The sequence below is a fragment of the Azolla caroliniana genome, unplaced genomic scaffold, assembly GCF_043228905.1.
Source record: "Azolla caroliniana isolate FFs.n. ecotype wild unplaced genomic scaffold, voAzoCaro1.0.p SCAF_8, whole genome shotgun sequence".
Lineage (NCBI taxonomy): Eukaryota > Viridiplantae > Streptophyta > Polypodiopsida > Salviniales > Salviniaceae > Azolla > Azolla caroliniana.
In genome coordinates this window covers 18,051,410-18,066,800 of record NW_028230443.1, presented here as the reverse complement: position 1 = coordinate 18,066,800, position 15,391 = coordinate 18,051,410, and the positions used below count along the sequence as shown (strand labels likewise).

General features: G+C 41.8%; 1 protein-coding gene across 1 annotated transcript; it reads right to left on the bottom strand.

Annotated features, from left to right (window-relative positions):
* Positions 1-9,452: 9,452 nt before the first annotated feature.
* Positions 9,453-14,954, bottom strand: LOC147861216 (uncharacterized). Its single transcript, XM_087323913.1, has 7 exons — positions 14,717-14,954; positions 13,196-13,232; positions 12,967-13,108; positions 12,419-12,601; positions 11,706-11,807; positions 10,649-10,804; positions 9,453-9,800 (listed from the first exon to the last, which is right to left on the bottom strand). The coding sequence occupies exons 1-7, from the start codon at positions 14,844-14,846 to the stop codon at positions 9,639-9,641; spliced, it is 912 nt and encodes a 303-aa protein (XP_087180039.1). The 5' UTR covers positions 14,847-14,954; the 3' UTR covers positions 9,453-9,638.
* Between the last annotated feature and the right edge of the window lie 437 nt (positions 14,955-15,391).

Here is a 15,391-nt window from a genome sequence, read left to right as displayed (position 1 = left end):
ACCGCGGGTGCCTTGCCACGGTTGGTTGTCGGACATTGCGTGGCGTAGTGGCCTGGTTGATTACATTTAAAACATGTCACGTTGGCCAAGCTGTTGGTGTCCGCTCGGTCTGTGTGTGGAAGCTGTTGTTGTTGATTCTCGGTCTCGTTTGGTGGTGGGTTGTTCCGAGGTGCATTGGAGTTGCGCTGGTCATTTTGAGGAGCGTCCCGTCGGCGGTTGTCATTAGGTCTTCTATTGTTGCGTGTGTTGCGGTCGCCGTTTCGCCGATCAATGCGTGAGTTCCGTCAGTCATCGCGATCGTCATCATATCGGGCATAATCGTCGTGCCGGTCATCGCGATAATGATCACGGCGGTCATCACGTCGGTAGTCGTCGTCTCGGCGCCGTCGATCCGGGGATCGCGGTCGGTCGTTATCCTGGTCTCGGTAGATATATCGCTCGTCCTACCGAGAGTATGTATTTCGTGGCTCGATCTGGCGGACCGGTGCCGCCGTTGTGCGGTTCAGCATATTATATTCGCACTGCTCGACCGTGTGAGCTCGAGACTGACAAATCGGACATTGTGGTCGGTGGGGACATTCGAGGGCCAGGTGCCCTGATCCTGAACACGCCGTGCATTGGAGGGCTTGGCGAAAGCGATTGTCCTCTTGGGGAAGAGCGTTTTGCAAGGATGTCATCGAGAAGGCCGCGCTGTGCTGGTTCCGATCGAGGGCGAGAACGCGCGCTATGACTTGTTCGATAGTATGGTTCACGAAATTTGTAAGTGCGAGAGTCGTTCGTAGAGGCTCTCGTAAACTGGATAGGAAAGTGTCCGGTATATGTTGTGCCGAGACATCATTGGCCACTTGTCTGTAGAGATCCTGGAACCGGATCGTGAACTGCGCGACCGTTTCGTGCGGTTCCTAGCATATAGAGAAGAATTGCCGGTGCAGTTCCCATTTAGGCACCTTGCGATGAAAAAGTTCAAGGAACTTTGTGCGCACGATTTGGAAAGTGGTGGCCTCTCCTATTTCGGGGCGAGAGTACCATCGTGCGGCCAGTCCATCGAGTGAGAGTGTGAACTCGGCAATCTTTGAGGCATCTATTTCGGCCGGCGTGAGGCGGTGCGTGGAGTGGTTAGCCGGCCACGTGGATATGAAGGCACGGATGTGTGACTCCGCGTCTGGTTCGTCGATATATCGTGGGTATGGGTACGGCATGATGTCGTACTCTGGGTCTTCTGGTAGCACCGGAAAAGGGTTTAGTTCCGGTTGATTGACCTCCGAAGGGCTCCACGGGGGTTTTGGTGGTGAATCAACTCGCGATCGAGTGTCCGGTGGCGAGGATTGCACTAGGGAAGCCTCTGATTTCTCGAGAAAGGATTGGTTAGTGACCGCCGAGTCGGAAGTTCCTTCGACTGGCTCAGGGCGTCGGGTGGGTGACCGAGACCTCGTGGTGCAAGAGGGCACCGTAATGGTGGCTGGTGGTTACCTTCAACGAAGTTCGTTGTGCACTCACAACTATAACCGGGCGTGCCAAATTGTGTTACCCGTTCCTTTGGGTGAACACCTTCGATAGATCTGTGGCTATCGGTATTCAAGGGCGTGGTACGTGAAGGCTCGTAACAGAGGCGTCGAGAGAGAGATAGGGCTCAGAGAGAAAACACTAGCGAGGTCTTGATAGGCGTGGGCGGTGTTGAACTCATAGGTATGGATCAAAGCACAGACTCATGGAGCAAATTGGGCACAAATCAGATATATTACTATGACAAAAAAGATTACAGAACACGGCCTATGGCCGGTGACCTTACAAGTTTATCTAATTACGAGGAACTAAGCTAGTTCTTCCGCCTATATTTTTCTTCTCTCTTTCTCTGAGGTACTGGTCCTCGTTTAAATAACTTTTCCCCTAATACACAACCGAGCCATCAGTGGCCCGTGATACTCGGACTCGGCGTTTGCTAATTCCCTCATTTTACATTTTTGTCCTCTGGACAACATGTTTCCTGAGAGAGCTATATTGCACAGGATTTGTGCCAATTGATCATGGCGTTGGATCGCTTGCAAAATAAAACTAGCCCACTTTCTAGCTTTTGTAGGTTTTCCAGGTCCCCTTGCAGGTAGACTATTGTGTCATCTACAAATTCTATATCCAGGATGCTTTGGTAAGAATGAGGTATGGGAAGACCACGTAGGTTGAGATGTTGCAAGTTGAGAAATCAAGAGAGTGCTTCGGCGTATAATAAAAATAAGGATGGAGGTAGTGGGCATCCCTGCCGTACAGAGCGGGATATTCGGAAAAAGGGGCCCCTTTCACCTGCCAACGAAACACAACTGCTGCCATTCCTATAAAATCCTGCAATGCCTTTGATCCATGTCTCTTGAAAGCCGAGTTTCCTCATCACACTTTCTAGAAAGTTCCAACATACCCTATCATATGCTTTCTCAAAATCTAGTAGCACCACCACTACCTTCTTGTTGGTCTGCTTGGCAAGGGCTACTGCTTCCCAAAATGAGAAGAGGTTGTCTAGGATGCTCCGATTTCTAACGAAACCTGTCTGGGACGGATGAATGAGTTGAGGGAGAAGTGGAGTTAAACGGCGTGCCACGATTTTTGCGAGCAACTTATAGATAGTATTGAGAAGAGTAATGGACCACCACTTGTGAATGTCGTTGGCATTCCCACCACTTTTAGGAATGAGATGTATCATCCCCTGTCCAAATTCCTCCAACATGCTTCTAGATGTGATGATCTCCTCATATGCCTAGAGGAGGTCTTCTTTAATAGTGCCCCAAAGACATGTGAAAAAGTGCAGGGTGAGACCGTCAATTCCGAGGCAACTCTCGGCGTCTAAATCAGTGAGGGCCTCCCATATCTCAATGATTGATAGGGGACGCACGAGCCAGGTATTCATTTCCGGTGTGACTTTCTCGGGTATGCTTTGGAGGATAGTATCATCACTTATGTCTTCCCCTGTAGTTATGATGTCTTCGGTAAGTAGGCGGCTATAATACCTTGTGGCAATATTCCTCATTTCATCGCCATCCTCAGTGGTCGTTCCATCCTCCCGGTTGAGGCTGTGCATCACAATTCTAGCGTGCCTCGGGCCTTTGGAGCGGAAGAATTCCTTTGTGGTTTTGTCCCCTACTCGAATCCATCGTGCCATGCTGCCATGAAACTCCATGTCATATATTTCCTTTTCTGCCATGCTAAGTTCCTGTTTGGCCGTGGCGACTTGTCCTGTGATCCAAATATAGGATGGGTATCTCTGTTGAAGTCGTTGTAAGGCTATTAGTCCCCGTTTTGTCCTATGCCGCTTCTCCTGAGCATCCTTGCGTCTGGTCTTGACAAACTCATGTAGGAGAGTAGAGGCTCTTGTTAATTTAGCTAAAAGTTTGTCCGATGCTGATGAGCCATTGACGGGTAATGACCATTGGTTGGATAGTTGGTCCTTCACGTCTATAAGTGTGTAAATAGTGTGTGGGATGCGAGTCTAGAACGGGCCCCCTTTTCGGTGCAATTGAAAATGACCAACTACCAGGTAATGGTCAGAGAAAGTCGTGCCTGGAGTTATGCGACACCACCCTCCCTTCGCTTCTAAAGCCTCCCCCACATAAATGCGGTCAATGCGAGATGTCTTGCAGGTTAAGGTGGACACATAGCTTCTCCCATTGTTTGCGTTCCCTTCCTTGTAGAACTATGGGGTTGTTGTTGGAGCTATCATGAATGGATTCGATCATATTAAAATCCCCTCCAATGCACCACTCTTCCGCACCCACTACTTGTAGGCGGATGCGGTCCCAGAAGGTTGCTCTTTCTGTTCTGTTATTTGAAGCATAAACATTCATGAAGTTCCATCGTTGCCCTTGGATGGTCAGCGTGCAAAAATGTGCCCTACCAGGTATAAGTGATTCTTGGTGTATTAAGCCTTGGGCTAGATGTTCCCGAATCAAAGTGCAAATACCACCATGATTTCCATCCTCCCCAATTGCTAGCTCCCAAATCGTTCGCCATGATCCTGGTAGAAGGTCTCTGACTTCCTTTAACTGTGTGCTATCGAGGTGGTGTTCCTGCAACATGATGATGTCAGCACCACTCCCTAGTAAATATTCTTCAAGATCCCTTCTCAGTTTCCATCTATTTTGTTGGTGTAGTCTACTTCTGAGTCCTTGCACGTTCCATGTTATAATCTTCATACTCATGGAATGGGGTGGGAGGTTGCCAGTTGTGCCTGGTGCTTTGTACAGCAGGTCGTGAGTGGGGAGCACTCACCATTGACACATCCCGTCATTTCCAAGGATGGAATAGTGGTCCACATCCATGAGTGGAGTTTGTGGGCTATCTTGTGAGCTTCAATCGCCCCTTCATGCTTCTCATAGAAATAGACAAAGCTTGGAGTTAGTTGGGTGTTTATGATAGTCCGTAGGTGGATGTGGCAAAGATGGGGGTCCTCTTCATCCATGATGCACCAGAATTCAGTGTTATGCCAATGTTGCTTTAGTTCATTCATGAGCTCTTCATCTCTTATTTGTGCTACAAAGCACGCTGCTTGGCTACATAACATATCTTTAATCTTGGATTTTGACCAATCTTCCTGAGTCGGAAGCAAGAGTGGAAAGGAGATTGAGGTCGTCGGAGCTCCATTATTGTGCACCGCTGATACATGTACCCTTATTTTTTCCACTGTCTTGAGCCCTTTACCTAGCCATTTCAAGGCGTTTTGTGGGTGTGGTTCAAGGTCTTGGCTAGAGGAAGCACACTCATTTGTGTCCGGGACGACCATGATTTGAGGCGAGACATTCACACTTCTGCCTTGGGTTGTTGCTTCTGCATTGGGTGTCGTTCCACTCAAGCTCCTTATTAGGGTCTTTACATGACTTATTCGTCTGCGTTTCCCTGTTTCGTAAGCTTTAACGAGAACTTTCTCTTGGGTGCTTGGTGTCACCTTAGGTCGTTCCTTGGGGTTTACGAAAGAACTAGGGGAATTCTCATTTGTGGGGGGGAGCTCTTGTAGTAGATCAAAGCGATTGGGGCTCATAGGCGATGGAGGATTTTGTGTCGGTGATGTTTTTCGAAGGACATAGGTTTTTTCCACCACTCGTCATTCCATCACAGCCTTGTCGGGTCGTGGTGGGGGAGGCTTTTGATGTCTTATGGTATCCTGACCTTCCAGAGTCTCCTTTGTAGGATCTTTAATACATCTTGTGGGGAAATTCTTTTTTAAATGACCAAGTTTTTTGCACCAATCACTTCTATGTGTTGTTCAATTCGCATTCCGTTTTTCCTGGGAATGAGGATCTTGGAGGGAAGTTTATTGATGTCCTGCACCAAGAGGCGGATAGAGGGAGGGCCTGGGTGCTTCTTTAGTCTGTCTGCTAGCGTTAGTTCTTCATCCAACATCATCCCAAAGGAGCTGCCAATAGTAGGAAGTAACATGTTGTATTCTAGGGGGGGTTCACTCCTGAAAACCTACTCCTCCTCGAACAGTGGGGGAGGAGTGAGAGGAAACCCTGAATGATGGCCTCCTCACGAAACTGAGGAGGGCGATGCAGCAGCGGCGGGGAGGAGAGGCGACTGTGTCAATGAGCAATGGGAGGCTTCTGGACCCTCACGTTTCCGCTGCTTCGGCTCCTGCTCCTGCTCCGGTTCCGTTTCCGCTGTCTACCGGTGCGATTCAACCCTCCTGTGCCGCTGCTCCAATCTGAGTTTCGTTTGAATGGAGTTTGTGATCCTTTTGTGTCACAAAGAGGTGTCTCTCGGCTCTTGCTCCGGCTCTGGCTCCTGCTCCTCCTCCATTGCCTATCGGCGCGAGTCAAAACCTCCTGCACCGCTACTTTGCTGTGTCGGGCTGGTCTCCTGGTGAGATGCCCACACCGCAGACCTCCGTCGGGGGTTGGCGCGCCGCTCTGCTGCTCCCCACCAATGGAACTAACTCCTTCTATCAATAAGAATCAAGGTTTAGTCATAAGGAAGATAATTTATCAAGGAGGAGGGGGGAAGAAAGAGATGAGAAAAGAAATTAGTGGAGCATAAAAGAGCGAAATCCTTAATTGTTGATTAGGTCCCCCAACGTCCAACAACTTCGTTGCCTCCTCTTGATATTGAAGCCGCAGACTCTACTTGGTTGAGATCCCTCTTCTTTCGCCTTTCAAATCCGTAGGGCTTTTAAAACTAGTAGCTCAAGCACGATTGCTATAGAGTGGACAAGCCACATGGTGACTTGAGTTCCCCTCAAGGGCTTCCCTTTTGAGAGAACCTTCATGTGGATAAATCCACACACAACAGTTTAATGTTGGACCCCACATTGATTGGGTTCTTCCCAAGTTCAAGCGTCACCCAACAAGAGGGCACCAATTTTATTAAAAGTGTAGACATATTATGAACCATACGTACCATACATGCATTCGCATTCGAGAAGGTTTCAATCATTTGAGTATGGTAAACACCCTCAAAGTATGGTAAACACCATACTTTTGTATTCATTACATATTTACTACAAGGTAAAAAAAAAAGAAGTTAAGGTAAAAAGTGTAAAAAAAACATAAGAATGTTTTGATAACATACGCATTCTTTTGTAAACATATGAAAAAGAATGTTTGCCAATGCATGCAAGTATATTACGTACTATGATTGTGAAGATGTAGGTTTGAATCCAGCCACTCAACAAGCGCTAATGTAAACTCAAGTTCTTTGTTTTTGCCAAAGCTTGAGTATCACCCACCGAGGGGGATCTTTAGTCTCCTGTATGGAACTAGTCCCTCAATATTTCTTCCACATGGGTTGTACATGAACATCTAATGGATTAGTCGTGAAATCCACACAATATTTGACATCATAAAAAAAGGTAAAGCATTAGGGAGATTGACCACCTAGAAAAATGGCATTCACCCACTCTCTAAATTTATTGGTATATTAACATAGGTATAAGTACAAGTTGATGTGAGTTTTGCCTCTATTTGTAGATAGAACCTAAATAGTTGCATGGGACCAAATTGTGTGTGACCACTCTTTGGCTCATATATAATGGAGTTTATTTATTAGTATTGCATCCTTCTCAAAATGGTCTACAAATCTCTAGTAGAGCTTTGCCATATTGTCAAGTTGGTGATGTAGGCCTATGGTGTCCAAGTCTATGATTATGAGTGGAGTCAACATTTGTTAATTAAGCATCAACTTGGCTAGTGTATGGTTGAACAATGTCATGTTGTAGGCACATGATGTGAAACCAAATTCAAACCAAGTACATTCTTCCCTTATATATCTACATGTGGAGCTTTGTGGTGTTTGAGGAATGGCAGTGGATGGAAGCCTAAAAACACTATATGCATTATGTCCAAGATGTTGTGTTGTCATCACATAATAAATCAAAGATTTGTATTTTGGGGGATATTTTCTTAGGGTTTCTAGTAAGGGCCTAGGCCATTAAGGGAGCGTAACAAATAATCCCCCAAATGGCAAAGAGGTTTTGGTGATTGGGGGTGTAAGGTGCCAAGTCAAGGGCAAAGGCCATTTTAATGGTGGGGGACCACTATCTACAAAGGTGGGTAACGAGAGTGAGGGGCTCGTGATAGTTGTGGTATTATCTCTAGGAGGGTTCATATTCAAGTGGGTGAGGATAGACTTTATATTGATGTGTGAGGTAGCATAATAGTAATAGGTGGAGGGTGGGTTATGTGGGCCATCCTAGCAGTCATTATCATTGTCATCATCATCAAGATCTAGACTAGGATTGTTGGAGGTAGAGGTTGTGGTCACTCCTGCATAAGCTTCTTTGAAATTCAAGTGACCAAAGATTTGAATCTGTTTGTGGGCTTGGAGGAGGACTACCTTATCTTTGTCTTCAAGCATTGTAAACCAATATAGAACATTGAAAACAATTTGTAACACCAGTAATTTAGAACAACATCCCAAGAAATTTGACATATGCACATTAGGGTGGCCAAAGTCTAGGAAGAAGACTTTCCCCTTCTTCCTCATCTATTATGTATTGGATCATCTTGCTTACAATATGGTGGAGGGCCTTCATCACTACGAAGGATTCTTGATTCCAGATACTACAATGATTTTGGACCAAGAGAGATTTCTAGTGTTTGGTAGTTTGGCTTCATTCCTAGCCCTCTTGACTTTAGGCTCTCCTTTCGATCCAGCTCTCTTCACAAGTAGCACACATCGAAAACACAATTAAACACTACAACTTTCAATTAATCAAGCATATAATTATAATTAGGAAGCTCTTTCTCTATTCTCACTCCCATAATCCCTCTGGTCGAGCCGCACAAATGAGTCGACTCTTCTCTTTCATAAGCTCAAGAGTTACTATTTTTGGGTGGCATAATCTTCAAAGGAAGAGCTACATTGTGTAAGTCTAGACTTCATGAGTGCATGAGGATGACGAGTATGTTGCAACAAGAAAAGTGTGCAAAGAAGCACAGTGGCTTTCTTGCTTGGCTACTGACATGTTTGCCCAAAATCCAACTCTCTACAATGAAAGTTAGTGTGATGAATTTTGTGCAAAATCCAATAACCAAGCACATCTAGTTGTGACATTACTTCATATGAAACTATGCATTAATCAAGTTATACACTTACTAATGAATACTCTTCAGCTTTGTTATGATTGTTAATAAGTACTTGATACCAACATGTCACGATGATTTTGTGCAAAATCCAATAACCAAGCACATCTAGTTGTGACATTACTTCATATGAAACTATGCATTAATCAAGTTATACACTTACTAATGAATACTCTTCAGCTTTGTTATGATTGTTAATAAGTACTTGATACCAACATGTCACGATGTAAGCAAGCAATAAGTGACGTGTTTATGTTCTTTAATCACCTTATATAATTTTCCAATACTGATGTTTACTCTTAAGTTTTGTAATGATTGTCACTAAGTAGTTGATAACGACATTTGCCAATTCAAGCAAACAATAAGTGACATCAACGTGTCTTAAATCAGCCTATATATTTTACATGAGTGCACTGTGCACTACCACCTCTAGTATCCACAATTTGGGCAGCTATTCTCTTTTGACCAAGTTCTGTGAGTGGAAGGCCTACCTTCTATTTCTCTAGTTCTAAAAAATCAAGGCTGATTATTAATCTTGCTTAATCATGGCCGGAGGGCAGAGCTCTATGATCAAGCCTTCAAGCCTCCATGATCAACAGCTACACACAGACACCCACTAATAAGTTAACACTCTCCATGTCCATGATCTCAATGGGAAGTCATCATATCTCAAGAACTAGAGAGTATATTTATGGCTTTTAAACCTTGGTTTGATCAAACTTTATAAGAAAATGCTTTCAGAATGATTGGCACAACAGGAACCAATCATAAACTAAAAATAAGCAAGAAAGAGAACACCAAACGTTAATAGTTCAGAACCACGCCATAATTCACAAGCTACTCTAGATATTGCAGTAGCTTTGTGGATCTGTTTAAGCATAAACAATTATGCATATGTTCAGCAATTTGCAATACATTTGAATATAAATATATTATGTATATACAAAGACAATTATGAGTTCCCTTGCACAATGAATAATTGAATTAGCTTACAATTACCTCAACCTAATCAAAATAATTAGAGGCAACATAAGCATCATATGTCGGAAACAACTAGGCCTTGCTTAAATCATATTGAGAGGCTCATATGAGTGAATCGATTTCACCCCTCTTCAATACAGAGGTGATACCAAGAGGAAATCCTTCCTTAGGAGCATTAGTAGATGGATCAAGAGGTGGCAAAACGCAACATTCAGCAAAGTCTGTCCCATCAAATGCATAGGCATATGGCAACCCTGTCAATATCTGAGCATGGCAAAACACAACAATAGTCGGCAAATTAGGCATTCAGCAAACCCTTTTCCTGTCCCTCCCCCCCTTCTACAGAAACAAAGAAAATATCACTAAGCAACCATGATGAGTACAACCGCTTCTGCTGTTAACTCATCGAAGCAATACAAAAGACCATTGGGTCAATGCATGAAGAGTAGTAGATGTAAGTAATATTAATAACTCTGAACTGAAGAGTGGTCTGATTTACACTATGCATAGGGAAAAGAAGAAAATGATATGGGGATGTCAAGGATATCTTAGACATTCCATTGATGTTCACTGAGTTCAATACATCTTCATTCTCCTCTTCTAAAGCTAGAAGTAGGTTGTGTAAAAGCATAATGACACAGTTTTTGGGATGAACCAAAACGCATAATACATGACCTATAAGTGAGTGCCTAGTGGATTGTGACAGGAAAATTTGACAGAAGATGATGAAGTTAGGGATAGGCTAGAAAAGAATGCGATATAAATTGAACTTTGGAATCTGGAACACAACGATGCTATCTTCTCAGAAAAAAGAAAACAGTTCAAGCACAGAAAGACAAAGATGTGAATTTACCAACAATTAAGCATTTACCTAGATCACCTGTTAATATCTAACAATAGGTCACTATCTTACAACATCAGATGTCAATGCCCAAAACTCATCTAGTTTAAGCTCATAAACCAAAAGTTAAGACTTCTGTAATGAGTTGAAATTCAAAGGTGGTTATGGTGTTTCTAACAATACAAAAGCAAATGTCAATACTCAATTAGAACACGCATATATCTATGTGATCATTCGGATGACCTTGGTAAAGTAATACTGAAAACATTACCTGAAGTTGCAACATCTCTGCATCCGTCAGACCTGCTAAATGCGCAATGATGCACCGTAATACGTTTCCATGGGAAACTACTAACACATTCTGACCTTCATCCAATCTCGGAATTATAGTTGATCTAAAAAAGTTCACTGTTCGTTTTGCAGTATCCTATGTAAATATAAAAGGACGTTAAGTGTCATCCTTAAATCTCAAAAGGACAGGAAGCATATGAGAGTGGATGATACAAAGAACAGTGTTTTTAGTGTTTAATCAGGGTAACATTATTCAGGAACAGGGACTTTACAAAGGAATGATAAAGACAAACCAAATAAAAAGAGAGATTGTGCGAGTGAAAAAACATCTGTTCTCTGTAAGAGATATTGATGGAAGAACTAGGCATGCCAAATTTGAGACATGTTCACTGAAGGAATTCATTTAAAATAATTAGTGCCTTATCAAATTTTAATTAGAAGATGCAAGTGTCATCTTCTTCTTTGGTTCATAGATACTGCAAACTCAAAACAAGCGAACTTGAATCCCTTATTAAATCAAATCTCAGATGTCCAAAATTAAAGGAATTAAAGCATAAAATGGAGCGTTGATAAGTGAGTGGAGCAAAGGAACCAAGAGGGTGTTGACTTCATTGTTCAGGAGCAATTTAGCTTCCTAGACGTGAAATAATGACTTAGTAAGTCCACAACATTGCGGAGATTTTTTTTTGTTATATAAGCTTTTCTCTAGTGTTTGAAGTTAGCTAATTGGTGGTTTGCTAGGGTCTTTACTTGGCTCTAGAATTTCCACATGCCAGTTTCAGTTGAAATTAATGGGAATTAATGAAAGTAAATATCCAGTCTCTTATATCCAGAGATGCTACTCCAAAAGAAGAAATAATGTCAAAGTAGATATATACAAGGTAAAGAAGCAGGATTCAAATAAACTGGTGCAAGAAAAAATTGAAAGAAACGAGATGATAAGCAGTTTAAGTTACTCACAAATGGGACATGTAAATGTGGATCAATGGAAAACAAGAAAACAGCATCAAACATATTAGTATCGCTGGAAACTAAACCTGCAAGCTCTCTCCATAGGGTGGTCGAGTGTCATAACTCCTTCGCCATAACTTCACTTGCTCCTCTCCAAATTCCCTTGCTGCTGCCTCTTTGCTTAAACCCTATATACCCTACATCAAGGAAGAATAAGCAATCTCTTGTATATAGAGCTGGTACCCGAATTTCAGACAATAAGATAAGGCATGTCATAAATCTAAACTAGCTTTTGCAACCCATAGATTTGAGGTTACTCTTCCATCAAGTTGACTGTTGGAAAACAAATAGTGTTGGACTGTACTTTGAGAGTTCCATATATCTGACAAAATCGCCAAAATGCCCCTAATTTGTTTCTTTTGGTTCTGAAATCCATCTGAGTTTTCATTATTTCCCATCTGAGTTTCTTTAGGTCCTTGGTCAAACTCCCAAAAGAGAGAAAAGGGAATGAACTGACCATTTAATTTCTCAAATAGCCCATATAATTGAGAAAAAGGGAATGAATTAACCATATAGTTGCTCAAATAGCACATACAATTTATCTTTCAGTGGTTGATCATGGGCATTCGGAGAAATAACTAAAATTCAGGTGCATTTGAGGATATAAATAAAAAAACAACTTAGGTGTATTTCAGCGTTTTTCCTAATTTCAATTATATCCTTACGGTACTAACAAAGGAAAATGACTGATTATTATGACATATATAGGGCTAGATAGATAAAGTTGTAGATATATTACCTGGAGATCTCCATAGCACCGCTCATTGAGGGCTGGATCTGCATACACAGGCACTGTAAGACAAGCAGCATGTTCTAGTGCTTTAGCTGCTGCATCCCTAAGCTTCAATCTATTTTCATCACCCGTCTTTCCAGAGCCATGGAAACCACCTCTAACAAGAACGGGTACCCGTTTATATCTGCTCTGTTTCAAAATCATCGTGGAAGAAAGCAGTAATCATCAGGATTAATTAAAAATAGCTGCAGTATTAAAAACCATGTAGCTATAAAACCAGGATTTCTCCTAAGATTCTAGCATTTGCTTATTTGCTATGTTTGGAGAAGTTGGTAAATTAATTGCTACGATTGATTCATTATTCACCACATTTGCTATGAAATTTTTAAACAATTGAGCTTCAAGTTGCCAATTTACTGAGGTTGTCAGACTATCATATTTGTTATATAAACTAGATCCATGGTAGAAAACTTGTTAAATGATAATGGAGTGAGGCGCTAGTGTAAGGGCAATCCTGTATGATAGGAAAACCAAGCTTCATTAACAAAGGATACCTGTGTCAAGGCAATGAGAGCTGTTTGCTTTGACCTCACAAGCCTGCTTGTGAAGATAATATCAAAATCAATGTCTCTTACAGCTTTGCCAGCAGCAAGAGCTTCCATAATTCCTTTTTCTGTTAGAGGAATATCTACATCCCTGGGAAAGTAAATCTTTAATCAAGAACTATAAATTCATAAGCATGGACTTTTCACACCATAATAAAGAATCATGTGATTTTCCTACCCTGTGAAAAGCTTGAGATCATTCCACATGCTTTCACCTACATGCAAAAGAAAGAAAAGTAACACCCAAGACCATACATTGCGACCAAATAACGGAACACAAAGTGCATGTTTATCCACCATATCTCTTTAAATTCATGTATGTGTGTGTATGGGCAGGTATTCTTTAACACTAAACCAGAAACACTAGAAAGTAACTTGGAAGAGACTTCAAAGAAATCTTTCTGATGAATGTAAACTAATTTAGTTCATTATTTTGTTTCCACTTTCAAAATTGGATTCACAGTTTCTGTTGAAATTCTTTCCACTGACAGGATCTAACCTAACTATCTCTTACAATTGCTTTGTCAGTACTTCCCATTCAGTCATTTATATTGAAATTCTTCCTATTCACACGTTTATGTAGAAATGGATTATGGACTCTCAATTGAGATTAAGACATGGACCACGAAGCACCTACTTATCAATCCAATATCTATAAAATCATGTTGTTCCTTGTTTACAATCTGATGACCACTTCTCAAGTCTGTGACAGTACATACAGAAATTCTTTTTACAGACATGTTTGGAATTGAACCATGTTAGGTTTTAACAGGAAACAAACCTTTTTTTCAACAATCTCATTAGACAATCTATCCATTTACACAGATGCAGAAATGAGGGATTTCATCTTTTCAATATATGTTATGGGATCCATGGAGAAGGATGGTATAGATGTAACATGACAGACAAAAACCTAAAAGAAATATTTTTATGCATTTGGACCCCAGCATTGTGTTCCTTGTTCAGAATCCAATCCCTGATATTCACCTCTGACAATTTTATATTGAAATTCTATCCATGGGCATGTTTGAATTCAAACAATATTAGGCTGTCATAAAGGAATTTTGTTTTATACATTTGGACTTCAATACTGGTGTTCCTCGTTCGGAATCAGACCCCTGATACTCAGCTCTCACATTTTATAGTGAAATTCTTTCCATGGACATGTTTGAATTCTAATTATATTAGCCTTTCAAAAGAACGGAGGCCATTTCTTAATATCGTTCGAAAATCTACCCGATTGTAAAGATGGCAAAGATTATATAAACAACGCTCTTAAACTTCATTTTGTTCCCCTCTCAAAACCTGATCACTGATTCTTAACTCTGACACAGTTCATGCATGCAGAGTGTGTCACAAAACCCAGGGAAACAAGCAGTAGAGATAGCATTATACGTTTATGCAAGAGTTCGTTCCTCTAACAGATCTTGATCACAGATTATCATCTCTGAAAACGTTTCTGTTATAGCTTATTTTCCCTTTTGAGTAAATGATGTAGAATCTAAACATTAGCCTTTCACAGGAAAAACGTGCACTTTTTCTGCTGCACCGGCTCCAAACCTAACTATTCCAAGAGAAAGACATAATGAACGATTTCCAGTCTTTCATGACAGAACACAGAAATAGCAAACGTCCTACGAGATCGGCAACGTAATAGCGATAGCAATATGAAGAGATCGAATCACAGAATGGCGCTTACCATGACGCATGAGCACGAGCTGGTTTTGAGGTCTGACCTTAGAGACGGAAACGGAAGAAATATCAGAATTGGTAATGGCGGTGGCGTTCATGATGCTACTGCTGCAGGCCATCATCATCATCATCATCATCACGTTCACGAGAAGAAGAAGCAGATGATGATGATGATGATGATGATGAGAGACGAGAGAAGATCGATCAAATCATTTGGTTCAGTTTCTTCTTTCTTATCATCTCATTTTTCAGGCTTCGATTTCCATTCATATTTCACAACAGACAAAAAACCAGAATTTACTCTTTACAGAACCAAATTCACACATGCTATTGGAACACCCATGGGGGTGGGGATCAATTCGCTCCACTCTTCCTCAGCTCTCTTTTGGAGGCTTCCAATAATGAATAAGGGAGATTCAGAGAGATGAATCGGAATCAGAAGAGTTCGGTAAAAGAGCATCAGGTGCGCCATATCCTACTGCTGAGATTTGATGGCTTTCTTGTTGCCAATCACCCGCAAGACGAGGTTCTTGCCTCGGCTTCATTGCAGTTAGCTTTGTTTCCAGCATAGCCCATGGCCGCAAGCCCCACTAAGATTTTAAGAGCTTTTTCTCGCAGTGGTTCTCATATTTGGTTAAATTCACAGTTAATTTATGGATCCAAGGATCTTATGGGCAAACAT